The 17,392-nt window shown below is 43.4% G+C and overlaps 1 protein-coding gene across 2 annotated transcripts in view; it reads right to left on the bottom strand.

The window, feature by feature from the left end:
* The window catches only part of UNC13B (unc-13 homolog B), a 220,177-nt gene that overhangs the window by 62,590 nt on the left and 140,195 nt on the right, over positions 1 to 17,392 (bottom strand). For both annotated transcript variants that reach the window (XM_074856071.1, XM_074856070.1), the window contains exons 15-17: positions 11,400 to 11,627; positions 10,948 to 11,089; positions 564 to 733 (exon numbers count right to left, since the gene is read on the bottom strand). In XM_074856071.1, coding sequence (XP_074712172.1) covers positions 564 to 733; positions 10,948 to 11,089; positions 11,400 to 11,627 — 540 coding nt within the window. The remainder of the gene's footprint in view (positions 1 to 563; positions 734 to 10,947; positions 11,090 to 11,399; positions 11,628 to 17,392) is intronic.

Here is a 17,392-nt window from a genome sequence, read left to right on the forward strand (position 1 = left end):
GACTGATGTGGAATTTGCTCCTGACTTCACCATAGTCCTGAGCTTCTGGGAACTGCTGGTTGCCCCTATCAAGAAGGTTTTGAACCTCCTGAATCTATTACTGTGCCTGTCAATTCAGCACCATTTGTTACTTGCCGGTGTCTTCTACAACATTCTATTCTGGTCACTAGGAAAGGTCTCAACAACCTCCCAGCCCAGTGCAGTGCAATTGCAGGTCTTATAGACTGGTAAAATGCTTGTGTTGACACAAAAAAAGGGCACAGGACAGGAAATGTGTCTCCAGCACAGGTGAAATCCAATCCTGCTCCAAGCATTTCACCCACTGTACTTTTCAATGCCTGGCAAGAAAAACCCATCACCTTTCTGACATGTTACACTCCTCTTCATTTTAACTGGGATCAAAGTCTTGAAGCTGCTCCCCAGCACCATCATATGTCCCTTGAAATCATGTGAGCCTTTTTTTTTTTTTCCTCTTTCATGCAAACTGTTCAGATGTACCCAAGCACTCTCAAACATTCCCCAACTAACACGTGACATGTTTTGAATCCCAAAGTCCTGCTCACCAAGGTTGTACCACACATCCATTTCTCCACTCAGAGTACGGACTTCAATGATTGTCTGCCCCAGGAAATCATCCGACTCGCGTTTCAGTCTCTGCTTGACACGAGACTTGATGTCGTCATCTTCATCCCATACTCGCACCTTAATCCGGTCAGACGAATTATGGCACTCACTGCAAACAAGACAAACATAATGTTGAAGAGCACAAAATGCACCCACGTTTATATGCTACATGCTTCACCTTCCTCTTGACCCGCTTGTCCATTAGTAGAGGGATGCATAAACAAAATATAAACAAATGACTATTTATTTAAAAGTGGAGTATCTGATAGGAAATATGACTTTTTGGTGCACTCTAAATGCTCCTGTGACACACTCTCTTACTTAAAGATCCTCACAAAGTAGTGGTGCATCGCTACAGGCTTGGGGAGGTGTGGCTGGAGAGCTGTCTGGAAGAAAAGGATCTGGGGGTTCTAATTGACAAGCAGCTGAACATAAGCCAGCAGTGTGCCCAGGTGGCCAAGAAAGCCAACGGCATCCTGGCTTGTATCAGAAATAGTGTGACCAGCAGAAGTAGGGAGGTGATAGTCCCCTTGTGCTCTGCACTGGTGAGGCCACACCTGGAGTGTTGTGTCCAGTTTTGGGCACCTCAATATGAGGAGAGATCTCGAGGTGCTGGAGCGAGTGCAGAGGAGGGCAATGAAGCTGGGGAAGGGCCTGGAGAATAAATCCTATGAGGAGAGATTGAGGGAGCTGGGACTGTTTAGTTTGAGGAGGAGAAGGCTGAGGGGAGACCTCATCACTCTCTACAGCTACCTGAAAGGACGTTGTAGAGAGGTTGGTGCTGGTCTCTTCTCACGGGTAACTGGTGATAGAACAAGAGGGAATGGCTTTAAACTGCAACAGGAGAGGCTCAGACTGGACACTAGGAAAAAAATTTTCACAGAAAGAGTGGTCAGACAGTGGAATAGGCTGCCCAGGGAGGGGGTGGAGTCACCATCCCTGGATGTGTTTAAGGGTCGTTTGGATGAGATGTTGGGGAGTATGGTGTAGGGGAGAACTTTGTAGAGTAGGGCTGATGGTTGGACTCGATGATCCCAAGGGTCTTTTCCAACCTGAATGATTCTGTGATTCTGTGATTACAATCAGATGATATAAACATTGCCTGTGCCCGGGAGGAAAGGGTAGGATACAGTAGTTACAAAGCTGGTATTTAATTACTAGAATTGATTCTGCTTAATATCCCCAGCTTAGACTGATACTTTGTGCTCTGGGCAGATCAGTAAAGACATTTCCATTTAAAAAAGTAGTTTACTGTTTGCTGAATAGGCACCCTCCAGCTTAATGCCCAGGCAGAATTTGCAGCCTGCTGCTCTTTTTAGGTGTTCAGATACCTTTTGTAGATACAAACAGGCTCCTGGATGTCAGAAGTGGGTAGAAGAACCTTATTATAAGAGCGCTGTTCATTTACAGGGCATGCGATACAATAAAGCAATTTGAATGTTCATATGAGACCATGACAAGGGTGATTACTCACCATAACCACTACAAATGTCTGCCCTCAAGGAAATCAAACCTATGAAAACAGGCAACTTCTGCTGAAGGCCTGTATTCCAGCCTTTTAACATGCTGCATCTGTTGCTAAGCAACAGGGAAAATGAAGAAATGGGTCAGAAGAGATCTGCTAAGCCCGGTCAGTAAGATGTGGCAGTGACTGCTATTTGCATGCTCCCTACCAAGAAATCATTTGGGCTCCAACTGCCACCACTGTGATTCAGGACTGCTTAACAGACATACATTCAGCTCCTACTGACTTTTCCAGTACAGAGGAATAGCTGGGAATTATATGGAGAAAGTTAGAAGCAATTCCATGCAGTTCTGATCACAGGCAGAGAGCATCACTGCTCCCTGCCTTTGCTGTGCAACCAAAGCTGTATTTAAAGTTCAGAAGAAAGAAGGTTCAGTGTTTCTCTCCTGCTTTTATTCTCCCCTTCCTTCTCATCTACTTCAAGGGTCTCTTCCTTTAACAAAGCCATGCAGTAAGCATTCACAAGCAGGGAATGTTTGGACTGCTGCTCTTTGTAGCTCTCAGATTTATCTGAGTGCATTGCCATATCTACCAGCAACACAGCACAAGCGTGTAAAAGAAATCTTCTGTTCCTGACACGGTGCACTAGTGTACATCCTGGCAGTACTGTAGAGGCTCAGTGTTCAGAAGTGCATGGGTGCCTAAACACACAGACTGGCACACAGTGCCATTTACAAAGCACCTGCAAGTTAGCTCCTGATGTCCTCAGACTTCAACTTCTGGCACACCAGTTCTTTGTTAGGACTGCTTTGATCTCGTTTCTTTTCTACCAAAGCTCAGAAACTTGCTCTTTCCTTTAGGAAAACATTCACTGTTCAGATCAAAATCTACCTTAGGTGGTCCTACATGCACCATCCCATGCTCCTAGAGTAGCTGGCTATCATCCTTCACTTGGCTACAGAAGCACAATTCACTGATAAGTGCTACAGGAAACTTTCCAGTAGCATTTACTGAGCTGCTGAAGCTTCTGTTTTACCACACCTTTCTCTTTAAGAGACTGCTCGATTCATATTCCTTATGCTGCTCCCATGACAGAGAGTGAGCCTTATCACTCACAGCAGCTGAAAGCCTTGGGCTGGTGACTTACCCATAAAACATCACCATTTAAGTCTGTACAAACCACAGTCCTTGCTTTCAGTAAAGCAAGACATTTTGTGTCAACACCGGTTCACCTTCCAGAAAGCACCCCAAAACATAACCACGAATACTGCGGGACTTGGGCTTGTTGATTGATAACAGGCTTTCTAACTAATGAGAAATAACTTCCAATTTGTGACAGCTTCAAGACTCTGTAAGACTCTGGGTAACATGCTCTGCTGCTAGAAACCTTCCCTTTCAATAATACAGGAGCTCGCACATTTCTAAACATGCCTGCCCCACTTCTTGCTACATTTTTGTGAAGCTTGATTTCACTGTGTACACACATTCATCCATCCAGTCTACCACAGCCAAGCTCCCTCAGCTTTCCCAATAGGGCTCAAAGAGAAGAAACTCTGTGACCCCATTGCAAGGACGAAACTACGGAATGGTTTCACGCCCATTTCCAGTGCGAGAGACTGGAAACCAGGTTCCCTTTGTACATGGCTCAAATTGTCTTTCTTCTATATTCATATTGTTCTGACGTTTGCAGTGGTACCATTTTTATAAAGAACTTACTTTTATACTTCAAGCTACCAAATAAAGTAACATTTTCAAGAAACAGCACACCAAATCTTTAAGAAAAATTAAAATAATACAATCACAGAATCATTTAGATTGGAAAAAACCTTTAAGATCATTGAGTCCAACTGTTAACCTAGCACTGCCAAGTCTGCCACTAAACCATGTCCCTAAGTGCCACATCTACCTGTCTTTTAAATACCTCCAGGGATGGCGACTCAACTCCTTCCCTGGGCAGCCTGTTCCAATGCTTGACAACCCTTGCAGAGAATAAATTTTTCCTAATATCCAATCTAAATCTCCCCTGGTTCAACTTGAAGCCATTTTCTCTTGTCCTATCGCTTGTTACTTGGGAGAAGAGACCAACACCCACTTCACTACAACCTCCTTTCAGGTAGCTGTAGAGGGCGATGAGGTCTCCCCTCAGCCTCCTCTTCTCTAGACTAAACCCCAGTTCCCTCAGCCACTCCTCATAAGACTTGTGCTCTAGACCCTTCATCAGCTTTCTTTCTCTTCTCTGGACACGCTCCAGCACCTCAATGTCTTTCTTGTAGTGAGGGGCTCAAATCAAGTGAATTGTGATTTTTTTGCCATGAAGTTTTTCTGCCTGAAACCAGTGGTTGCAGGAGCAGTGGAAGCAGCTGAGCGTGGTTCTGCTGACTTGCTCTCTATCCCACTCTCTACGTCCATTTCTTCTGCCATGTTCCCCTTTGGCCTTACCCAACCCCAAACCACCAGTTCCCCACACCCATTCCCTGCACTTTGAATACTCAGGCCTCCTCCCATGCCCAGCTAGCAACTGGGCTGAGGGGAAGCACGTGAGCACACGAAGCTGTAGTTAATTCTGGTCTGTACACACAGTGGCAGGCCCACACACACGCTAATTGGTATATTGGTGGCTAAACAGAACAAGCAACTGCTGAATTTACACTGTAGTGCCTCCCACAATGAAGTTAGTAATTTGTAGCCTTCTAATGTAGCTTCAACTTCTGCAGAAAAACCCTGTAGAAGTGATCCTTAGTTCCAAGACCTCTGCTTATCTGTAAAGGTTGGCCCAAACTGGCTCAGATGATGTCAGGGGTCTGGGACTGAGTATTGCATGTGCCTCATCTCCTCCAACAAGTGGAAAGAAAAAGGAGAATTGTATAAAAATCATCAGAACACCATTTTTGAGCCAATGATTCATACTTTGAAAGAAAAAACTCAATGGCATTTGTGCTAAATTTGCTAATCATTTGCTGCTTGTGCTAACAACATTTTCAGGACTGTTACTTTAGCATTCCAGAATGCTAGAATGCTAAAGCCAAACTCATAAGCTTTGTTAAGTTGTCGTAACACTAACAGTTTGCAAAAGTTCAACCATAAGAGATACAAAGGGATACCTGTAAAACTATGTGTCCAGCAGTTCACAAAATGATCTTTACCCACAGTAAGGATCATAAGTTTAAAATATGGAGAGTGCTAATTGAAAACCTATAACCTTCTGACACCATTAGCTCATGGTGGTGAACCTACACTCATGAAGACAAAGACAGACTAACCATAAGGGTAAAGATCCATTTGTATCACATGTATCCGCATGGACATTTCTTCCCAATCAATTTTTCATCTTAAGAAAGGTGTTATCAACACATTAACTCTGCAGGACTCACCAAGCCCTCAGTGTCACTCCACTAATGCTGCAGTGAGACCCAGACTGTGCATCTCTATAAAATGCACTGTGCAGACTAGAAAGGTGGGATGCCAACATGACCCCGTTGCTCCACATCCGTTTTACATAAAGATGTTTCCCTAAATTATGCTGTTTTCTTGTATTTTCTGCCTGAAGGACAGGATAGCCCAGAGACCCCAGATTCAGACAGGACTCCACTGTGCTTGGCAGCTCCCAGAGCACAAAACAGCACCTGCCTTGTAGAGCTGACAGGCTAATAAAACCAAAAAGCAACAAGTAGATGTAGCATGAACAAACAATGGAAGTGAGGGAGTAGAGAAAGCAACAATATTTTGCAGATTGAAAAGTAGGCCAGTGAAGCCCAGAATTAAGCAGTTCTGTTGTGTTTTGATGTTAAAAAAATATTTATGGTTCAAACAGTCTAGTGAATATCTATATGGCCATGTTCTGTGAATAGTTTCCTTTCTGCACCATGCAGAAGCAACTCTCAAGAAGGGCCTGTAAAATTTCACAGCCTAGTGCAGCGAACGTTTCATGAAATGGTAGAGAAAGAAAGAAAGTGCAGAGTTGCTTGTAGAAATAATGGATGAGAGTGCAGGATGTGGGAAAATGAACAGGAGAGAACAGATCAGCAAGACTTAAGGACCTGTGATCATTTCAGGGGGAAAGGTTTGCTTCTGAGGAGCAGAGTTCCAAAAAAAAGCAAAGCGATTTTCTGGAAAATGAGAAAGGAAGGAATAGTTGTAACAACCAGTATGGGAAAGCCCAGTAAGGAGTTATAACAACGTACAGAGAGGGAGCAGAAGAAGAGTTGTCTATGGAAAACAGTCTGGCTGAAAAAGCAGGAAGATTTGGATGTGGCTCAAGTGAAGTGTTTTGACACAGCAGAGTTCAACTGGCAGCTCTGTTGTGGCCAACCTCAATGGGAATGGAAGGCAGAACACTTCTCAGTATAGGTTCATTTTTAAACAATGCTGTCTCCTCTATTAGGGAGAAAAAAAGGACAGTGGAAAAAACACTGAAGGCAAAATCAGAGTGATAAGAGAACAAAGCTCAAATCCTTACTAGTGTAGAAGTTAAGCACAATAGCACAATAATATGCCCTGAGATGCAGCTGTTGCTGTCTAAGAACAAAGAAATGAGTTTTCTGTTCTTACCAGCATGAAGCTCTTTTCTTAGGGGAACAAGTATAATAATTTTGCTGTTACCCAATGCTACAACACTGACTGACAAATTCATGGTGCGGCTCTCCTAATGACAAAGAGCAGATAAAGTGATTCTGAGCATTACATTCTTAGCTACATTAACTCAGCTTCCCAACAGGCATTTGCCACAAGGCATCAACTCTGCATTCAAATTTAAGTTTCACATTGGTAACTGAGCAGGGAAACAAGCATGATTTTATCAGTGCCAGCTTCAGTATCTGCAGTACCTGGAGCATAAAGAAAGCAAGACAAACCAAATGGCCCCTAACACACAGTGAAGGGAGACTGAGGGTGGATAGTTACAGTGACATTTATAAACACAGTGGTCTCAGAAGAGGAAGTCTAAAACACAGCTCTGGAACAGTCACATATAACCACAGTGATAACTGAAAGATGCTGAGCTTGATAACAGGCTCAGCAGCTAAATGAAAAATTGCAGAATCAAATAGAAACTTCTGGGTGACAACCCAGTGGTTAGCTATGCAATTGTACCATTCCCAAAGGATTAACAGGAATGTATATCATGTGGGGCTCTGCATGTCCTAGTAAAATATTATCTGCTAGCAGGAGGCACTGCATTTATTTTAACTCAGTTACCCTTCTGCAGTGAGAGAGAATAAACATGCCTCTTACACACCGTTCAGTGACAATGTAATCTGTTCCAGGCAACGATTTCACACCCACCATTCAAAGCTTCAGACACAGCTGTACTCAGACCATATAACTTCAAGGGGATATTACTGTAAAATGAACAAGTCATTTTGTGCCCAGGCCAAGAAAAAGAGCAATGTCCTGTTTGAATCCAGTAACTTTTAGTTCTCACAGTCATTAAAGACTGGGACACTTCTTGAATAAAGGTTACAGACTAGCAGCCTCCAAACAAGCCCAGAGCTCTCCCTTTAAAATGGAATCTGTCCTGCGGTCAAGTTTATTCTCCTAAACAGTCTGCTATTGTAACCCATTCAAATGGATGTTCAGCTTCAGCCTTTACAAAAAAAGATTCTAGGAATCCTGTATTTTCCACTGACAGTCTAAAACATGTCTAAATGGGGAAGTAATATCTTGTTCTAATTGCACTGAATGGTGCAAAAATATCTTCCCTCTAATATTATTGGGCTGTTTCCTAAGGAGAGTTATGCAGACTTGTTATGAAAGCTTCTACGTGCCAACAAGTTTTGTGAAAAAATTGCAGCTAGATGGAGAAGAGAAACCCATACCAGCTGCCATCCCTGGAAAGTCTGCAGCCACCTGGCTCTCATATACCAATTGATCCAGACAACTCAGAACCAACTGCAGGCAGGACATGTGCTGCTTTCTGTCCAGCCAGAGTTAAGGGCAAGGGAAGAGAGCTGAGGGCACAGAGGAGAAACGTACATGGCAAATGAGGGAGGCTACCTATAAGCCTGCTCATCATAACTATAGGAAAGGTATCAGGGATTACTGCAGAAGGGGAATGTGATGTAAAGACAAGGGAAGCAGGGCTTCCTTAGCGAATGTTAACAGAACAACATTTCTGTATCACAGCAATGGCAAGAGTCCCTCATCAAGCTTCATCCTGCTGAGCACCACATATACAGTCTCTCTGCATCAAGACTGCAAAACTTTGAACTGAGCAGAAAGATCAACCCCTTATTTTTCATAGGTCTTTGAACTCCAATGAAAGATACAAAAATCTCTCACATTTCCTAAAGTTAAAGATGTAACTATACAAAGAGATAATTTTCAGAAAGAAGCAGGAACTGCAAATCACTTGCTCGGACAACATAAATATGCTCCAAGAACTGGACATTAATCTAAGCAGATGCCTACAGCGACATAGGCTAGTCATGACCTAAATAGCACTTATAATGGGAACCCAAAGTGTTTTCAACCTTGTCTTTTCTAAAATATGGTTCTAAATCTGGACTTCCAAACTGGGTCAAGCCTACCACATTTTTTCTGAAAACAGAAAAGGAACAAAGTCATATTTAAGGAGAGGTATCTAAGTTAATATACTTTTCCATCCATCACTATAAATAAGCACAGAAAAACTATTTGAAATAGGCTACTGCAGCCTTAAAAATTTTAAAACTTGTTCAAGCTGCTTTTAATAAACTTTACTGAGTCTCTAGAAAGAATTATATCACTGAGCTGTACATAGTCTGCCTCAGTTCATGCCATGGATTACAATAACGATGCTATAATTATAATGACTGATGCACACAGATTTCTGGCTCTATATCCAACCTTTGAAAAGACACTGCAATTGTGATCATATAGAAGATACTGGGCACCTAATAAACACCAGCTACAAACAAGTCTGTCCACCAAGACAAACAGAAAAGGAATGGCAACTGCCAACATACACATTAGTTACTGATCTGACCTCCCTCTACTCACATATCTTCCACCTGTTTAAATGTTTTGAACACCAAACTTTTCATATGTCTGCTGCAAAGTAGGCTTTCAAAAACTACCAACACACCTTTCTCTCACTATAACAAATTAACTTAATTCTAAGAAACACACACACACATCCTCCAAGCCTTTAAATCTGACAATCTCTTGATTGTGCTGACAATCTCTTCCAAAAAAGCTTGGTATGTAATTGGTATTTTTGGCCTGCATATGTTGATTTAAATTTCCATTTGATTATGGGGTAGAAAATTTCAGAAATTTTAAGAGTTGCAAGCTGAAAAATGATCCATAAACGCAAAAAACAAAGATGGGTGTGTAAAAGACCAGTGCTGCATACACTTCTAAGTGACTCTCCTCAACCAACATAAGGTGAGCTTTGACATCTACTAATGAAACACCACATTGATTCCACTACTGAATGCTCTCCTGCCATTGATCTAGACACTCTGCTCATTTCCTTCATCTCCTCCTGCTATTCCAAGGCAATTAAAACAACCACCTAGATATAGGCAAGATAGAAAGTAGCACCAACTCTAATGCCCAACAGCATATTATCTGCTGAATCACAGACATGGCGATAAAATCTAAACAGTGGCACTGTTAAAACTGTGACATTTATCACGTTGCGCTATCTATCTTTAAACACAGTATTTGTTGAAGCTCCTAAAATTAGAAGGGAACACACTGCAAATACCATGGTAACTACTTGGCATGGTAAATCAAGGTCCTTAAGGCTCCCACACAGACTTACTGCTATTGTGACTAGAGTTATCCAAATGGCACCTAAGCATACTTACTACTTACCAAGCAGTAATGTTACCTTGGATTAAACTAAGAATAAAGCCAAGGGTTTACACGCTCAAAATAGCACCAAGATTTTTCTGACGTTAATGAGTAGCCCAAAACTACTTTAAAAATAATTTTGTTTGTACTGTACTTTGTAAAGACAAAGCGAGGCTCATATAAGCCTGATCTTAAAACACAAATTTCAGTTTGCAGAGAGAGCTCCCCCAAGCAGTTTAGGAAAAAACAGGGGAGAAAAAAAAAAGGAAAGAGAGAAAAGGTACAAGGGAAGAGCTTGCATATTAAAGGAAATAAAGATGTTTGAGGTTGAATGAGATCATCCAGAATCTTCAAAAAATGCTTGTTGTATTTCATTGTCTCCATTTTGTTTTATAACATGTTCAATGATAAATTGAGGGTACTGTTTATTTATTCAATAAAAGCAGAATGGAAAAATGCATTCTTCAGCCTTCTGAGAGTGGTTGATATCTAAAGAATTGTGCCTGCAGCCTTTGCTTTCAATTCAGACATGGATACATCGCTCATCTTGAAAGCAGATAATCCCTCAAGTTATTGTTACATTGATTTTTCAAAACTAAAAGGGGAGACTGGTAGTGTCACAGACAAGTGACAGACAACTAACTGCCTTTAACTTCTGTTGGTCAAATACCAGTAGCAGGTCACAGCAATAGGTCATAGGAAGTTTGCTTTTATACAAACTTTACTCTTTTATGTCACAAAGAATTTTGAAAATACGTCTGTTAGCCAGGAACAAAAGTCACTGAGTTAAAGTTTTTCCTTTCTATTTAGCCTTCTCTAGAAACATCAATATAGAAGTGTTCACAGAGCAGACAATTTACATACACACAAGACAGATAGATGAGATGAACAGGTGTGCACTACATAAATTATTAAAGACATCAACCCTCCAGACACACACACACACAACGCTGTGTGGAAACAAAACCATCACACATTACAGGTGATGTGGAAATGAATACTGACAGAGAAGACACAGCTGTCGAAGCACAGATTGTACAAACAGGCAAAATGGGGCTGAGAGTCCTTCTAAGAGCACTTACAAGTAAAACTTCTCTTCCCACACAGGGTTCAGATTCCCAAAAATCGTTTTTGTCCTCTTCTTTGTTTTACCCACTTGAACAGTTACATACGGATCACTGGACCCAGTCTTGTCTTTGGCCTGCAGACCCTGAGCACACACCACTGGAAGGAAAAGAGAAGAGTTACCACCACCATGCAATAAAACGGTATGTCCGCACACCACATGAAGCAGCAGCTCAGAATGGCCAGAGAAACAGGAATATCACTCATAAGAGCTTCTCTGATGAGCCTTAGCTCATGATACACTACAGTGCCTGGAGTAGGAGTATCTCCACCTGCTACCTGTACACTGAACAGAAAGAGGTACAGGTCATAGAAGCCTTTCCCTCCCATTCTCTCCAGCTCCACACCAAGACTCTCTTACCTTAGGCTCCTAGGTGAGGTCAAGAGAACCCATGTCTCCCTCACTCACCTGTGATCGTGATCTTTGCTGACCATTTTGAGGTGCCATCAAGCACGCTCTGCTTCACTGTCTTCATCTGCTGAGCATGTGTCAATTTGCTTTCACAGAACACATCTCTGATCAAGTCAAAGATCTCTGGCTTGTTCCGCTCCCGGATTTTCATGCGATCCTTCATTGCCATGATGAAATTCTGGGTTCGGTCTTCAGCCCCATGCTTTGAGCTCTTCTCCGCTGCTCCTGTGCACCAGAAAGTACACAATGCTCATCAGAAATAGACAAACACAAAGTCATGTTTCACTGAATCTGGACAGCAGGATCAAAGCCATGAGTTACCCTCCACATGATGGCTCTTGCTATTGACTTTTACAGTCAGATCCCCCCATTTCAATATACACACAAGAGAATCTGGACAACTCAGAGCTGGGAGGAGATAATGGCAGAGGAGTGCTCAGATTCCTCTATAACCTGGGACCAACTTGCTTTCCTGTCAACAGGCCTAAGTTTAATACTCTCGCAGCTGAGCAAGACCCAGAAATGAGGATCTTTCTTTAACAGCAGACATCAGCATGCCCCCTCCCTCTCATCACCTTGATTTGAATAAATGTCATCAACCTCTATGTCAGCGACCAGCTCGACTGCAGGGAGCTCTGCCTGGAGATGGGTGAGGAGCCAACCGAGAGCTGATGGGTCAGGATTAAAGAGAAGGCAGGGACAGATGTTATAGTGGGGGTCTGCTACAGGGCACCCGACCAGGAAGACCGAGCAGACGAGGGCCTCTATAGACAGATAGGAGCAGCCTCATGTTCACAGGCCCTGGTCCTCATGGGGGACTTCAACCACCCCAGTATCTGTTGGAGGGGCAACAGTGCAGTGCACCAGCAATCCAGGAGGTTCCTGGAGTATGTAGGTGATAACTTCTTTCTCCACATGATAGAGGAGTCAATGAGGAGAGGTGCTATGCTGGACCTTGTTCTCACCAACAGGTAGGGGCTGGTGGGGAGTGTGAAGCTCAAGGGCAGCCTTGGGTGCAGTGACCATGAAATGGTGGAGTGCAAGATCCTCAGGGCAGCGAGGAGGGTGCACAGCAAGCTCACTGCCCTGGACTATAGGAAAGCAGACTTTGGCATCTTCAGGGATCTGCTTGACAGAGTACCATGGGATAAAGCCCTGGAGGGAAGAGGGGCCCAAGAAAGCTGGTTAATATTCAAGGATCACCTCCTCCAAGCTCAGAAGAGATGCATCCTGACAAAGAGGAAGCCAAGTAAGAATGCCAGGAGGCCTGCATGGATGACCAAGGAGCTCCTGGACAAGCTCAGACACAAAAAGGAAGCCTAGAGAACATGGAAGCAAGGGCAGGTAACCTGGGAGGAATACAGAGAAAGTGTCTGAGTATCCAGGGATCAGGTTAGGAAGGCCAAAGCCCTGATAGAATTAGATCTGGCCAGGGATATCAAGGGCAACAAGAAAAGCTTCTATAGGTACATTGGTGATAAAAGGAAGACTAGGGAAAATGTGGGCCCTCTCTGGAAGGAAATGGGAGACCTGGTTACCTGGGATATGGAGAAGGCTGAGGTGCTCAACTACCTTTTTTGTCTCGGTCTTCACCAGGGAGGGCTCCAGCCACACTGCGCAAGACACAGAAGGCAAAGGTGGGGACTGGAAGAATGAAGAACCGCCCACTGTAGGAGAAGTTCAGATTCAAGACCATCTAAGGGACCTGAAGGTGCACAAGTCCATGGGACCTGATGAGATGCATCCATGCATCATGAGGGAACTGGCGAATGAAGTGGCTGAGCCAGTATCCTTCATATTTGAGAAGTCGTGGCAGTCTGGTGAAGTTCCCACTGACTGAAAAAGGGGAAACATAATCCTATTTTTAAAAAGGGAGAAAAGGAAGACCCAGGGAACTACAGATCAGTCAGTCTTACCTCTGTGCCTAGCAAGGTTATGGATCAGATCCTCCTGAAAAATATGCTAGGGCACACGGAAAATAAGGAAGTGATTGGTGACAGCCAACATGGCTTCACTAAGGGCAAATTGTGCCTGACAAATCTGGCGGCCTTCTACAACAGGGTTACAGCATTGGTTGATAAGGGAAAAGCAACTGATGTCATTTACCTGGACTTGTGCAAAGCATTTGACACTGTCCTGCACAACGTCCTTGCCAAGGCCTGGATTTGACAGATGGACCACTCAGTGGATAAGACATTGGCTGGATAGTTGCACTCAAAGAGTTGCGGTCAATGGCTTGACCAAGTGGAGGGGGTGACAAGTGGCGTTCCTCAGGGGTCGGTGTTGGGATCAGCAGTATTTAACATCTTTGTCGGAGACATGGACAGTGGGATGAAGTGCACGCTCAACAAGTCCACTGACGACACCAAGCTGTGTGGTGCGGTCGACATGCTGGAGGGAAGGGATGTGCCATCCAGAGGGACCTGGACAGGGTAGAAAGGTGGGCCTGTGCAAACCTCATGAAGTCAATGCCAAGTGCAAGGACCTGCACAAGGGTTGGGGCAATCCCAAGCACAAATACAGGCTGGGTGATGAGTGAACTGAGAGCAGGAGAAGGACCTGGGGGTATTGGTGGATGGAAAACTGACTATGAGACAGCAATGCATGCTCACAGCCCAGAAAGCCAACTGCATCCTGGGCTGCATCAAGAGAAGTGTGGCCAGCAGGTTGAGGGAGGTGATTCTCCCCCTCTACTCCACTCTTGTGAGACCCCACCTGCAGTGCAGTGTCCAGATCTGGGGTTCCCAGTAAGGACACAGACCTGTGCAAGTGGGTCCAGAAGAGGCCACGAAGATGATCAGGGGGCTGGAGCACCTCCCTTATGAAGACAGGCAGAGATAGTTGGGGTTGTTCAACCTGGAGAAGAGGATGCTCCAGGGAGACCTTCTAGCAGCCTTCCAGTATTAAAGGGGGTACAGAAAAGATGTGGAGGGACTCTTTATCAGGGAGTGTAGTGATAGGATAAGGGGTAATGGCTTTAAACTGAAAGAGGGTAGATTTAGATTAGATATAAGGAGGAAATCCTTTACTGTGAGGGTGGTGAGACACTGGCACAGGTTGCCCAGAGAAGCTGTGGCTGCCCCCTCCCTGGAAGGGTTCAAGGCCAGGTTGGATGGGGCTTTGAGCAACCTGGTCTAGTGGAAGGTGTCCCTTCCTGCAGCAGGGGGTTTGGGACTAGATGATCTTTAAGGTCCCTTCCAACCCAAACCATTCTATGATTCTGTGAAATAAATCCCTGCTTGGGCGAGTGCTAAGAAGAGGACATAGGACCTCCATTACAAATAGTATCTATGAGCTTGTTTCAATGCTGCACCTCAGCACCACAGAAGAGCAGAAGTTCAGATGGGCTGACACAGTCAGCATTTCCTACTGATGTGTGCCACAAGTCCCCATTCAGCACAGAGCCACTGCACAGTCTGTGTCCCATTCTGCCTGGAACCACCCTGTTTGGATCAGGCATTGAGCTGGAGGCATCTGAAGTGCCTCGCTAGATCCCCCTTTATTTTATCAATTTGTAAGGAGTCCACTCAAATAATCCATTCTTAGAATCGGATAGGCATAGTAACTATAACAAATACCTGTAAGGTAGCAAATTCAATAGTTAAAAACTTAGGTCATCATAAGCATGGGGCACTAGTACAGTATCCAGCAGCTGGAGACACAAGAGCCAGGCATAGGGTCTGTACTATATAGGTATTCAAATGTATCGGAAAAAACAGAGGCCTCTGGTCACTTGCATACCTCTTACAAAATTGAAAAGTTAATATAATTATGAGATAAGAATGCTCCCACAACCAACTGTTCCCTACTCAATTTTGACAGTCATGTTTGCTGTCAAAATTCAGCCACTGACTATTGTGTCAGATGTGAGGCATGTGTTAATGAAAGCACTGACAGGAGATAACAGGGCAGACAAACCTGGGTATGAAATGAAAAGCAGGAATCCAAGATTGTACACAGTCTCTCTACATGCAGTCTGCAGCAATTTCAAGTTATGATCTCAAGTCAGATAAATTAAACCTGTACAAAAGCCCTGTGAACACATTCAGTCATAATATTTCTGTTTAGTTGAATAAGCTTTTGCTTGTTTTTCTTCTCTGGGATAGTTAAAGTGAGCTTTGTCCTAGAAAAATGATCTTCATCCAGGTGTTCACTAAATATTAAATTACCTTAAAAACATGTATTAAAGCAGGTGCAAGTGCGTGCAAAGGAAGCCAATCAATCACACAGATACATAAAACTCTTTTCTTCTGGAAGAAATGGTCAAATATTATATATGGAGCACCTTTAATGTAGGGTATTACAGTTTTGCATATGAAACGGTTTCAGCAGGTAGTGACCAAATATGAATAAAATTCTATGAACTCATATACATAAAGGACCCCCAGCAGTACAACATAACAGACAACCTTGTTAGCATGCTCAGTGGGCTGCCCAGTGACTAACACTGCCTGAAGACATCCATTTCTAGGGCCTTCAATCTAACACCTTTCACCGTTACTAAATTCACTTCAATAAAGAAACAAAACTCAATTATAACTTCCACCATCCAAACCAAAAAGAATAAAAACACAGTTTGGAACAGAGTGTGACCACTGAAGTTTCAGAAGTTCATTAAGGACACTGCATACCAAGGCATACTATTAAAGACCTGGGTATAAAACAAGCCATAACTTCACATTACCTGATTATTTTTTTTTTTTATTTTAGTTGCTAGAGGCTTGATGTTCAGTATTTCATTTAGTACAATTAAATGTATCTGCCCCCGAGTTTCCTATTGTTGGCTTAAGATGAAATGAAATGAAAATACTGGAATTAATTAAGCAGTCCCTGCTGTCTCTCCTCATCGGTGATGAAGAACTAGCACCACCCAAAGTGATGTCTTGTATCAGGCAATCACCCAACATTTATTAAAGGAATATGAAACCAAAATGATACCAGGGGCTATACTTTGAACTTCAGGCAAGAGGTGCTATTCAGCTTTAACAAAACTAGGTCTTCTGAGGATGGAGGTGGACTCTATGCAGTATATGCAGAGCTACAGAAAACAATCAGGAAATTGGGAAAGGCCAAACCGAACAATTTGCTTTTCCTAGCTGAAATTCTGAAATCGATTGTGATCAAAAGAAACCAATCCTGCCCTGACCTTTCTGACTTCAAGAAAATTAAGACCCAAATTCAAACATTAAGGTTTATGTTGTGCTCTATTTCAGAAGCATTTTCTAAATAAATTACTAGCCAGGCAGCTTGCAAATATAAATGTTTCACTGTTCATCACAGTGAGATAGGACAAGAGTTATTTATCAGTTCTGGGGTGGCATGGTCTGCATCATTGCCTTAATGCAAGTACCCTAGGAGCATCAAACAATGCTTCAGAATGCAAACTTAAGACAAATGAAGGAATTCTAGTTAAAAACACGTCTAGCATCCCCAGCACCTCCAGAGACCTTGCATAGTGCATTTATCCCTCTGCAACGCTAGCAGCAGTCCAGGGCATCCTGGGCTGCAGGTTGTGTGAGCCATGTCATACAGACCCCTAGAGAGCCCCCTCTTTAGTCACTTCTAAGGCCTGGCTCTGCTTCCTGACTCTCAGAGGAAATCCCCCACCTCCATCCATACTCTCCCCCACTCTGACAGATAATTTGCCCAGGTAAGAAGGCTCCATTATTCCTTCCCTGGGAAAGGTCTCTCTCTCCCTGCAGAGGATGCACCTGAACTGCAATGCAAAAGTCATAATCAGACAGACACCTTATTTAACAATACAGACTAATAAAGAACAGATAAACCCTCTGCCTCAGCAACACACTCTTTCTCAATTTTACCACCTGCTTGTTGGTACAAAACCACCAGTTTCCAAAATCACCACTGGGGCACTAATGACCTGTGATGTATGTGATATAAACACCAAGCATGTCACTATACTGGATGGCAGAGGGTGTTTTTTCTGCTGTTGGACTTGAACTGCATTTATTTGGCTGCAAAAAGAGGGT

Source organism: Strix uralensis, chromosome Z (genome assembly GCF_047716275.1).
Source record: "Strix uralensis isolate ZFMK-TIS-50842 chromosome Z, bStrUra1, whole genome shotgun sequence".
Classification (NCBI taxonomy): domain Eukaryota; kingdom Metazoa; phylum Chordata; class Aves; order Strigiformes; family Strigidae; genus Strix; species Strix uralensis.